The 11,727-nt window shown below is 42.7% G+C and overlaps 2 protein-coding genes across 2 annotated transcripts; both read right to left on the reverse strand.

Moving 5' to 3' along the window:
- Window positions 1–1,406: 1,406 nt before the first annotated feature.
- Window positions 1,407–4,170, reverse strand: LOC129600361 (uncharacterized). The gene is made up of 5 exons (XM_055498846.1): window positions 3,505–4,170; window positions 3,026–3,210; window positions 2,166–2,569; window positions 1,994–2,099; window positions 1,407–1,807 (listed from the first exon to the last, which is right to left on the reverse strand). Exons 1-5 carry the CDS (start codon window positions 3,878–3,880, stop codon window positions 1,550–1,552), a joined length of 1,329 nt encoding a protein of 442 aa, XP_055354821.1. The 5' UTR covers window positions 3,881–4,170; the 3' UTR covers window positions 1,407–1,549.
- Window positions 4,171–5,661: 1,491 nt separating this feature from the next.
- Window positions 5,662–9,646, reverse strand: LOC129600368 (zinc metalloproteinase nas-6-like). The gene is made up of 7 exons (XM_055498859.1): window positions 9,553–9,646; window positions 9,187–9,310; window positions 8,937–9,115; window positions 8,611–8,844; window positions 8,447–8,494; window positions 7,085–7,912; window positions 5,662–6,886 (listed from the first exon to the last, which is right to left on the reverse strand). Exons 1-6 carry the CDS (start codon window positions 9,554–9,556, stop codon window positions 7,758–7,760), a joined length of 744 nt encoding a protein of 247 aa, XP_055354834.1. The 5' UTR covers window positions 9,557–9,646; the 3' UTR covers window positions 5,662–6,886; window positions 7,085–7,757.
- Between the last annotated feature and the right edge of the window lie 2,081 nt (window positions 9,647–11,727).

Raw genomic sequence — 11,727 nt, forward strand, 5'->3', positions numbered from 1 at the left:
TGCCGAGTTCGTAAATCGTTGCTGCTAACGTATAAAATGGTGTTTGGCTGTTTGCGTATGGTGAGACGTTCTTCAGGTTACGCGAGAAACGTGCTGCTGCTTCTGATTTTGTTGCAGGTAGAACACGTTAAGTGACAACGCTGGACGAGCATCCGTACGCGTTGGAAGCAACTGCAACGACAACTTCGATGGAGAGACATTCCTAAGTGAAAGGAGCTTCGCGTTCCTCATGACGCAACTGTGGAACGAGATAAAACTTCCGAAAGAATCCTACTCGAGCATTAGCTGCTTTGACTGTAGCTTGGAGCGTGTTAAATGGACGGAATTAAACTGGACAAAACGTATTGTGCATGCTGATCATCGTTGTTTATTGTAGTTCTCTGCTGCATTGTTGTTGTAGTTTCTTTCGTCACTTGCGTGGACACGCTCGCTGCATCATATATCGATCGCACCTCAATGAACGCCGGGGCCGCAGCTGAACACACCGAAAGAGCGAAGCTGACGAAACACAGCTGACTGCAACCACGGTATAATTTCATGGCGGCAGCATTAGAAATTTACGGACCGTGGGGAGATGGAACAAAAAGGCTTGTGGAAAAGGTTGGATGCGGTATCGCAACCGCCACAGGCCAGAAACGTGCGAAAGAGTTTTTTAAACAGCGACTTTCTATACAGATACAACGGGGGAATGCGATTTGTGTAATGGGTACAATTCCCGAGCAGGATAGCATTGAGGAAGTGTTTCTGTTATAAATGTTTTTTTTAGTACTACGTTTGTACTTCTGACACGATACTTATTAAAGGCAGTACAGTTTCTTTCTATGTAAGGCTTTCATATGAAAGTCTATTCTTCTGTGTTAGTCTACCACCTTGTGCAGGGTTTCCTGATTGTTGTAGACATTAAGCTGATTAAACAACAAACAACAAACAGCAACCAATACACTGCAAGCAGCTTCATTTGCCTAAATACTTTGTCATCCACGCAACAATTATTTACAATGTACTGTACATAAACGGTACTATACCTATGCACTTTGTAAAATACAGAGTATTGTACATAGTTGAATTTTATAATTTTGTTCTATTCAACCGCAGCTTTTTCAGGGCCGCCTTGTGATGGGAATTCTAACTGCACTGTGAAATCTGTGAAACAGCAGCGGAGCAGACCTTTTATACGACACACTTATGCGACACTGTTCCAGACATCATGGATCAATTTTATCTTCCGGGTGCTTCTGTCCAAAGACGTTTTTGGTCAAAACTGAATCTCTCTTCTTGGTAGCAGTGGTACGCATAATATAGATATACAATATTTGCCAACAAATATTAATTTTGTATTATTGGCGTGATAACCTGATTACACAAAAGTCTGATTGTTGCAAATTTATTTCTGTACTCTAGGCTTTCCATAAGACACAGATCTGCGACGACGTAATCATGTAAAGTAATTGACCACACATCATGCCAGAATTCACCGTACACTAACATAATACATAACATAACTACGATTTGTATCCAGTTTCTGAGTCCAGTTTGTGTGTAAATTCCTTTAAACACTCAGCCTTCGTATACTGGGTCTTCTGTCTTCATACTGCGTGATTTCAATGGTCGGAATGTCTCGAACTCTGTTTCCCGATAACAGGTGCTCCAGCTGGTCACTTTGAACGCCCACATCAGCCGGTTTCGCAGCAGGAAGTTTTCGGTAGATTTTAACCGGCTTCTCATCAACTGCTGCCGTCGATATATCCGGTATTTCGGCGGGAATACCGTTGGTCTGTTGCTGTTTGCGTTTCTGCTTATCGGCTCTCTGCAAACAACAAGGCTGAGTTTGAACAAAAAATCTGCTTGGTTTGGAGTGAAATATCAAAATCAAGGAAAATAAAACTACAGTGTACGGACTACAGGTAAATGCCCCGAGAAAGCCGAAAAATAAAGGTTTAAGAAAAAATTTGTTGTAGTAAAATCTGATTTTACATTATGGACAAGTACGTACGTTTTCAAAGAACGTTAGACTCTTGGAGAAAAATCGACAGCCTTCTCCGTTGGGATACTCTCCGTCGATTTGTACATCCCGCACTAACACAGAATTTCCATGCAACCTAAAAAAGTTTTACCGTTAAATTTCCAACATATTTAGGATCGTAAAAAAAGGCGGTTGTTCTTACAACAACATAGTTCCAAAACCACCGACAATATGGCACACCCAGTTGCTCAGCGCCCATTGACCTTTCAAAAGCAATTCGTCGCATAATCCCCAAATAGATCGCCATATATTCACCGCTCCCAGCGCCGCTATATAAAAGAATAAATCCTCGAAAGCGATCTTGGCCCATGTCCAGCCGCGGCGCTCCATTGCAGCCGACACCTTCCCGGCTTGATCTTGCAGGGCAAACAGCATGACGACGATCCCGAAACCCAGTGCCGCCGAGATGACGAACGACTCCACCATGCTGTCGCGCTTGAAGACATGATCGAGAATGGACCACTGACCGCGCCACACAAAGGCCACCAGTGAGCCCGGCACCACAATGGAGAAGATGGTGTCCAGGAAGTACGCGGCGCCCCACGGCTACATAATCAATAGAGGAGTGAGTCAGCGTGATTGTACATGCTCAGTCAATCACAACCATTGATACCTTTCTCGAAAAATTAAGATTTTAATTTCGCGTTCTCAGGCAAGCGTGCCTTTTGTTCGACTTTTCAAAGAGTGCGGCTTATTGTTTAAATTTAAAGCGCAGTGTCATTACACGCTGAGTTGATAGATGAGTAAATCGTCCATATGAATGGGCATAAACAGACGTTATTGACGCATGCGTTGGAGTTTTTACTACGAGTGCATCCAAAGTCACTAATATCGGAAAATACCGGTATGTACGATAATTTAAATTTTCCTGTGAGCCTTATTTAAAATTAACCCTGTAAAGAACCGCAATAAGTTTTTTTTAATTTTCTGACAAAAATACTTACCTGATATTTTGCTACTAAAATACTTTATGCGGTGCTACATTCCGGTATTGTAACGTACCTTTCTTCGAAAACGCGTCTTAATGAAGAAATAGTTCTTATCGAAATCGGATACGGTAACCAAGGGCGGTGCGACGACATTCCGAAAGCTTTTTAGCAGGATCAGCAGAATAACGCCCGAAGAAAAACAGTAGATACCGCTGAACACATCTGTACCGGTGAATCCATCCCATACGCGGAAAACACCTACGAAATAAAGCAAGTTAGCAATCATTTGCATTTGCATCGCTGTTTCCTTATCATAGTCCATCGATTATGTACAAGGACACAACAGATAAAAATGTCAATAAAACCAAATAACGCCGGCGATAAAGGCCGGCACAGCAGTTCGGATTATCTGGTTGAAAGCATGCACCAGACGATAACAAAGTAAACACGCTGCCGAAAATTGTGCAAAATGCGCGAAATTAAATAGAAATAAATTCGCCCTTTACTGATTTAATATGGGCAGTTTATCTGTTTATTTGTGTCGTTGCTCACCTCGCCAGTGGCAGACAATAATCCACCCAAAAGTGTACGTATAAATCCGTTTGAGAAATAACTGTAAAACGCCCCGCCGCTTCTCGTGGATGCGCTGATGCAATATCGTCTGCAGGACATTGGCGACAATCGTCCCACAAATCCCGATCACCAGTGTAATGGCCCCGCTGATTTTTAATCCCGTCGAATCCGGAACGACTGGGTAATAAGGGTGTGGATAACGGGGATACACATAATAATCCAGCAACTGAAAACTCCCCCGCCAATACAGCACCACCAGTGGCGCCAGGATAAAAATGCAAATGAACCCATCCAGGCAGCGCCAGAGAAACTGTCGCCACCGCGGCCGCTCATTGGTCGCCGTCTCCACCTCCATTTAGAGAAATTAATGGTGATAATTAATTATAGCGGATTTTGTGATTAATTGCAGAATGAAGAAGTGCTCCATAAATCACGCGGTACATGGTGTGTGTTGCAAAATTATTTGCAGACTGCACATCGATCACGCTGTATGGCATTAAGCGGGGAGCTATTGCTACTTACTGTTGACTGGTTAGGTAACACATGTCGCTGCAATACACACAACGGTTTAACAGATTGTGGTAGTGTGAGTTTTTCTTTCAATGTGCGCGTTTTTCACCAGGAAATTTATTGCATGTAAGCTGGCACAACAGGTGTCATGATTGGTGCGAGGTAGAAAAAGAAGAAAGAATGTGCAGAAAGTGTGGAAAATGCATCTTTTTTGTCTTTTGCGGCGTGATTGACGGGGCCTGGTTTGGCCGCGGGCGGTGTGGGTGATAATTGTGAAAGTGAGTGTATTGTAGAGTCTTAATGGAAGCCACTTGTGCTAAAGTCGGTAATCGACAAATCCATTTATAATTACCGAACAAATTTTTCAAATAAAAACTGCAATTAGCACATCAGAGAAATGTTTTCTTCAAAGAAAGAATCCACAAAATTTAATTAGTTAGTTCCCATCTTTTGCAGGAGGGTACTTGCATCTATGAGTACACAGTCTGTACGCTCATTAACAATTTAGTCGTTGCTATCGAAAATCAGCATTATTAAAACAAATTCACGGCATCAATTTCCGTACACTTAAAGTGAACTAAGCGAAGAAGAATACTCGTAATAAAGGCAATATACCAAATATCCCAATTCCAAGCTAACTGCACATTCAAAACATTCACGGGAAGCAAAACTACAAATAAGTCGTGACAAAAATGAATACAAAAGCGGGACGTCGCAAAGGGACAAATTTCTTGTCAATTAAGCCGAGTGTGGAAAAAGAAATAAGTCGCAAAGCTAGCGATTGCTCAGCTAGTGCCAGTGATACTTAAGAATAAAGAATTTGATCCTGCGAAGACCATCCACGGGATCTCCGCGGATCCCGGAGTTTGCACATCTATATCAATTTTGCGGCGTTCACAAGCCACAGCCTGCTATTAAAGTTGCAATCACAGTGATCTCATCTACTGCGCGGCTGTCAAGGGTACTCGTACCGGTATGGTTTGTTCACATGATATGTGCAGGCGGTACTGTTTGCCGATGTTTTTTACATGTTGTCGGTAGCATCTTATCATTCTAGCAACAATACACTCACGACAATTATATAATTAATTTGACGTTGAGCATATAATATAGAAATGCGCTAAGTTCCGCCAATAAACCGCGAATTAGCTGGTGGCACGCCATTTCGTCGACGGCCACGAAGCCAAACAGATATGGATGTCGGCCCGTTACAAAGTCGAGCTAGCGTTTTGCTCAGCCGTCTGAGTTTTCTTAAGATTCTTTAGTTATCGTAAGTTTCTTCAGCTTTTGCCTTCCTGACGGTCGACGTCTGGAAGCCGACCCTGTGACGGTGGACGCAGTGTTAGTCGACATAGTGTCGATGAGCCGAATTGTTGTGACTGTGTTAAAAAATTTGGGAAATTTGTAAACAACTAAGACCATACAAAAGGTTAGAATAAAGCGAAGTAACTATTTCATGGAAGTAATGTAAGAGCAACCGACGAGCCAATGATGGTGTTGCCAAAAGACAGGGTGCAAACTCGTTGGAAGTTGAGAGCTAAGATTACGTTTGTACGAGCTTTATTATTATGACGACATAAGAGCAGACACACCAAGTCTGGTCGGTGATTTTCCGGACATGATAGCAAACAAAGCGCACGGCCACTACGTTACCGGATAACAGGCTACCTGATTGTGTAAATCTTCGTCTTCTGCCTTTAGGAAACTTAGAGCAAACCATAGGTTATCGTGATAGGCAGCAGCAACGCACCTGTAACCGTTAATTTTGCTAATCCGAAGAATCTTTCCGGCATTCCCTACTATCGGTGCCATTTGAGCCGAGACAGGATAATACAATGATACGTCGATAATACAGCAACTAGAATTACTGAAAATAAAAATAATAATCATGGATTTACTCCATTAACACTGCGTCGTACGAAAAGCAAAGATTCACGTAACGGTTAAAATTTCCCGATGGTATCAGAATTGTTCGTGCCACCGGAAATTTTAAAGAAGTTTAGCAGTCCTTCTCATCGTTGAGCGAGAATTCGATCTGGAAATTGTTGATGTCAGCCATTCCAGATGGAAACGGTTTTGTAGCGCAGTTGATGGGTAAATAAACTTCATTTCGTGTGTATGCACTACTTTTCCAGGCACCGTTGGTATTGAAAACTTGACCGCTCTCACTGTGATTCATTAAGGCTTTATTACTGCTCCTCCATTGTCGAAAAGAGGCAAAGTCACAACTGCAATGCAGGCGATTTAAGTAATTTTTGACGTCTTGATTGAAAGTCCACATTTTTGCGATTCCATCCTCCAGCGCAAGAATACGCAGTGACGGTAAATTTGTGAAGGTGCCCTCTCCCAGGCTACGGATTGTGCAATTTATAAGATCGATTATCCTCAACTTTCGTGAGTATTTGAAGTCGTCCTTTTGATATCCATGTTGTAAAATTAGCTAGCTGAAACACAAGAAGGCTAGGAAAGCGCAACTCGCCCAGTTTCCGAGTGGGCTGAACGTTAGTGAATGCGCAATTCCATATATTGCAGGCGACTATTTGTCTCCGCACCGGAGCCATATTGTCGAATGATATCTGATGCCCTCCACAGATATCTAACCTAGTTGCACGCGGCGGTGTTTTGGCCATTGCGGTCGTTATTTGCATAATTTCTTCTGACCGTGCCTGGTTAAGGCAAGAAATATCCAAAGATTTGTACATTGTGCAGTTTGTTTTCGTCGCGGTAGGTGGCCAGCAATTTGCGGTAAACTGCAATCTGCACTGGTCAAATGTCATTGGTTCCATGCTGAAAATGAAAGATTCACTGGATGCCGCATCATCTTCTCCGCAAGATTCTCTTTTCACAGAATCTTTAAAAAATGCAAATGATGATTGGATTAGTACTCGAAGAAACACTGGCGCTTTTTATAAAAAATTTTTATGTTTGTGTTCCTGTGTCGGCTGTAAGCCAACTTTTGGGGGAAATATAAATGCTTTTCACAACGCGGAATGGTTTTGAAACAAAACAACCTACATACATGGCGTGAGCGAGTTTATACGAAACTTACCTTCTGGCGCGTTGATGGAAAACTCATATTTGGCTGTGATCAACAAATGCTGGACCAGTCGGAAACTGCGCTGCTGCACAATCGATCGGCAGGTATACATCTTCCGTTTGCATGTCACCGTTCCTCCAAGAATATGGAATTCTGTAGATTTCACTGTCAGAAGCCCGTCGCAGCAACCGCCAGTTTCGACTCCACCATTGTCGAAACCATGCGAATTCGCAATCACAATGAAGTCTTTTCAGATATTCGCGCAAAGAAACACTAAACGTATTTAGGTCGTTCAGATTAAACTCCAATGACAAAAGTGTCAGCGCAGGAAGATCTGCAAATGTGTGTTTTTCCAAATTTTTAACCGTTGTATTGCTGAAGAGAATAACCTTTAGGCTGTATGACGAGCTGAAGTCAGCTTGCCGGATTTCCAAATCATAGCAGTTAATAAGTGAAAATGATAACAAATTTACAAAATGCATTTGAGGCAGCTTCCTGTGTGGCGTTGGGTGTGCAGTTGTACAGTTTAAATAGGACGACCCGTTTTCGAATCGGAGCGAAACTGTGGTACTGAATTTGTTCTCCATCAAACATACTGATTCGAACTGCTCTAAGCGGAAATGCCGACATCGAGTTGGACATTTCATGAAGCTGCACCGAGGTTTCTGCCTTGCCGCAGTTGATATCAACGCCTTGTGTAAAAGTGCAGTTTGAAGGCGAATATCCGACTGCAAAGCAGTTTGCGGTAAAACTGTAAAGCACATTCTTCTAGAGTCATAGGCTCTTGGGAAAATTGTGGAAGCGGTTCCATTGTGGCCTCCAGTTTCGGCATGTCGATCTCTAATAATTCAACGACAGCCACAGTTTCATTTTTGCTTTAGATGAACTGGCTTTGCGCACTGGTCAATAGATCATAACGCGGCAAAACAGCGGCTGCTGCTATCTGTTTTTGCCAACAGCTCACTTAATACATTTACCGAAGGAATTTCAAAATGCGCTATTAAGTTTCGTCTGTCGTTGTTCGCTACTTTGCTTCGAAATGTTTCAGAAATATTTCCGACCGAAGTAGTGCGGGTTTTATTACCAGAATTTGTTTACGAACACCGTTGTGAAGGCCGATAGCTCCGCTTTCTTGATTGGCCATTCGCTGTTGTGTTTCGCTGTTCTGGGGATTTCATCCCACACATTTCTGCGGTGTTTTGACGGATCTACAGCACAGCTGTGCTGGCTGTAGGATCCGATCTCATTAGTCTGGTGTTTGCTGCGCCACGGTGCGCGAGTTAGATTTCGGCAAAAAGCCTCAATCCGGGTTCGCCGCTGTTTCGCCGTCGAAGGTACGTGGGCGCCCATAAGGCTCCACGTAACACCGCTTACCGTTACAATTTGTCGGCTTGTCGTCGCTCAATTTAAATTGTGTCAAACCTGAAACAAGTTGTTTTTTACAGAATTTAGTTTTACCCTAAAGGTTCAAGGTCGTGCTCGTCCGCGGCTTTAAAAGTGACTGTGATTGTGACCTTTGAATGATCTCTTATTAATACCTGCAAAGTTAACGGCAGCCGCTGGTGAGCATCCAAATCGCCGGTGAATTCTAGCTATGTCCAGTGGACTGAGGTTGTCATTCTGACCAATCTTAGCTCGCTTCCTTGAAGGAACAATCGTTGGAATCTCCGCATCCTTTGCAAAAGCATTGTATTTATAGTGCAGAATCGATTCGTAGTCGTATGGAAGATCGTAAGTATTTCCAGCATGCTGAGTAAATTGTTCACGGTCTCCTATAACTTAAGTTATAAATTAAGGGCCGGGTAAAACAGACGCTATGAAATTCTCGACAAGAGTAATCAAATTGTTCTTGTATATGCCGTACCGCTGGCGATGTTATCCCAGATGATTTTAATGTGGTGATCTCTATCTTGGCGAGAATGCTCATGAAAGAATCCCATAACGTGCATCAGCTCGTGCTGTACGTCTCCATGTTTCTTTAAGCAACCAGGTGCGTAGGTGACAAACTGCTTTCCACCCATTCTGCCGATGTTGGACATGCATCTGCAGTAAAAAATGCAGTGTAACAAAAGCTACTCGAGTAGCTGTTGTACGGCTTCCACTCATCCACTGACTGTAGGCCTTTCTGGAAAGAGATGTAATCACTCTCGGATGTCCGTCGAATGAACTTGATGCAGTATCCGGTGAGGTGACTGATAATGTCCATTGACTCCAGAATTATTTGCACTTCACTTGAACCTAAGATATGTTTGTCGGCATGTTTTTGTCATCCGTATACTCTATAGTATTACTCTGTGCTTACTGGAGTTACTGGACACTTTTTTACTCTTATGGACACAACAAAATCGACAAGTTGCATAAGGACCCATGTAACTGCCGACACTAACGCGGGCAATAGTGCAAAACAGGTATCAAATAAATACGATACAATGCACAGCTAACAGCTGTAGGCAAATGACATTACTTAACTTCCTCCTTACTCATAGTTGCGAACTGCTTTCTTGAGAACTCGTATGGTATCGTATTGTTAGGCCAAAGGGAAGTATTGTCGTCAATGGCATTGGCTGCTCCGTGGAGAAGCTGTAATTGGGAGATACATAACGTATCGCTTACGGCTTATACCAACGCGTATACGATCGTATAATTATAATGTATCGCGCATACGATCGCGGTAAGTACGATATCCCTTACGGTTTTGTAGATAATTATTGTCGCACTGTGCAATATAAGATAACAGTATCTGTAAAGGGTAAGTATATCTGTAAAGGGTAAGTATTTAGTTGTGTATTTTTTGTCATGAACATTTCCGCTGAGGACTTCTGTTGCGAAATATCAATCTGAATCAGCAAATGCAGATTACGAAAACATCCGTATTTGATTCACATATCTGTCACCAACAATGTTTACTGCTTCGAGCAAGTGTTTTTGAAAAAAATTAGCCCAGAATGTGCAGAGTTTCCGGTACAGTGCCGTCTAAATGCTGTTAAAATTTGTTTTCGTACATCTGCACTTGCCTCCAAAGTTTGCAGCCCGACAATGTCGCCTTCTAGCAGATCACTGTCGTATCGTACCGCGTCATCGCTATTTGCCAGCATGTCCGGATGGATAAAGTCGCGCCAGTCTGTTAAACCGCAACAGGGCAATTAAAACAGACTGTCGTGAACATATTGTTATAGGAAAGCCTAGTGACTTACTTTCTGGCAGTTGTGTTGCCCATGCAGAACAGAACGCAGCAAAAGGTGCAAACAATAAGCAGGAAATTCGTGGAGACCGGACCTTGGGCGTCATGGTTGTACGTCACCAGGTCACCTCACAAAATTTTTTTATACAATACTGTGGCAGTGTGCTGCTAGCTACACTGCTGCAGTAAACTTGCGCTGTGCAATAGCAGTTAATTTACCGTCGGCAACACACCGTATTCTGTAAGCACCAGGCAACATGTAGCTACGCTCCCTAGTTTCCCTTGCTTCTGCCTGTCATGGAGGAATTTAATTTGTTGGTGCCATTGGCTAACGTGCCAAACCAGTTTGCGCGCATTCGTTAGGGCGGTGATACATTTTGCTGGTCCCACAACCAGCTAATTTATGCAAATTGTAAAAGCCATAATGTACGTCCAAACCAAAGAACAGGTCGCACAATGAATCAGCCGACTGGGAAAACAGGATCGCAGCTCAACCGCAAAATGCATATTATTATTGTTGCAGTTTCAGATACAAGATGTACGATACTCGTACTATGCTGTCAAAGAAATGCTTTAGTACCAGCTTTTGCAGTGGGTGTTCCGTATAAATATTATTACTGTAAAAGAACTAGTCATGTACTGGCAACAGTCTGTGCACATAAGTACAAGTATGCTTCCGCAGATTTACATCAAAATGATGGTCAGGATTCAAGAATGCATCATATCAGTATTTCGTACCACCATCGTTTGTAGCTTGCCTTTTTACTCCAGTCTAATACATCTAATGTTTCCAGAATTCGTTTTGTATTATTATCACATTTACTTTCCCTATTCATAGGAGCCGTCACTAACCGCACTATGAACTGCTGCTCTTGAACAAATGATATAAGAGAGAAATGCGGTTATTATTTTTAGGATGCTTTACACAGAGCCCCTTTTAATTTACATCAAAATAAAAGTCCAACATTGCTTCGTTTCGTATTACGTATATATATTTCTCAATGGCTATTTTTCATGCGCAGCTGCACAATTTCAACGCAACTTGCACTCTGGCACGTTGATCGAGAATTCATACTGTCGATAGTTAACGGATGCGGAACCAGTTGGCAACTCAGCCGCAGCACAATCAATCGGCAGATACACATTTTCCTTCTTCAAGGCATCGTTTCCCCAAGCACTGGGCAGCCTATAAACCTCGTTTTCAGAAGCCTGTCGTTGCAGCTGCCAGCTATTGCTCCACCACTGTCGAAACCATACAAATTCGCAGCCGCAATGCAGTTCCTTCAAATACTTGCGCAGGGGTAAACTAAATACATCCATCTCGTTCAGGTTATTCTCCAAAGATAGCAGTTGTAGCGCCGGAAGATCTGTAAAGGTGCTCCTCTCCAAGCGCCTAATCGTTGAATTGGAGAAAGTGATCATTCGAAGTTTAATCGACTGGCTGAATGAAATCTCCTCTATTGATCTCCAAACC

This window comes from Paramacrobiotus metropolitanus, unplaced genomic scaffold (assembly GCF_019649055.1).
Source record: "Paramacrobiotus metropolitanus isolate TYO unplaced genomic scaffold, Prichtersi_v1.0 Parri_scaffold0000173, whole genome shotgun sequence".
NCBI lineage: Eukaryota > Metazoa > Tardigrada > Eutardigrada > Parachela > Macrobiotidae > Paramacrobiotus > Paramacrobiotus metropolitanus.

What these genes read in the sequence shown, in the direction of transcription:
- LOC129600361 (XM_055498846.1), bottom strand. Translation starts at nt 3,880, where the DNA reads ATGGAGGTGGAGACGGCGACCAATGAGCGGCCGCGGTGGCGACAGTTT. An exon ending in TATTGTCTGCCACTGGCGAG is followed by an intron (nt 3,211 to 3,504) that starts GTGAGCAACGAC and finishes TTTATTTCGTAG; the next exon opens with GTGTTTTCCGCGTATGGGAT. An exon ending in GTCTAACGTTCTTTGAAAAC is followed by an intron (nt 1,808 to 1,993) that starts GTACGTACTTGT and finishes TGTTGTTTGCAG; the next exon opens with AGAGCCGATAAGCAGAAACG.
- LOC129600368 (XM_055498859.1), bottom strand. An exon ending in CTGGGATAACATCGCCAGCG is followed by an intron (nt 8,845 to 8,936) that starts GTACGGCATATA and finishes CTTAAGTTATAG; the next exon opens with GAGACCGTGAACAATTTACT. An exon ending in GGCTGCCGTTAACTTTGCAG is followed by an intron (nt 8,495 to 8,610) that starts GTATTAATAAGA and finishes AACTTGTTTCAG; the next exon opens with GTTTGACACAATTTAAATTG.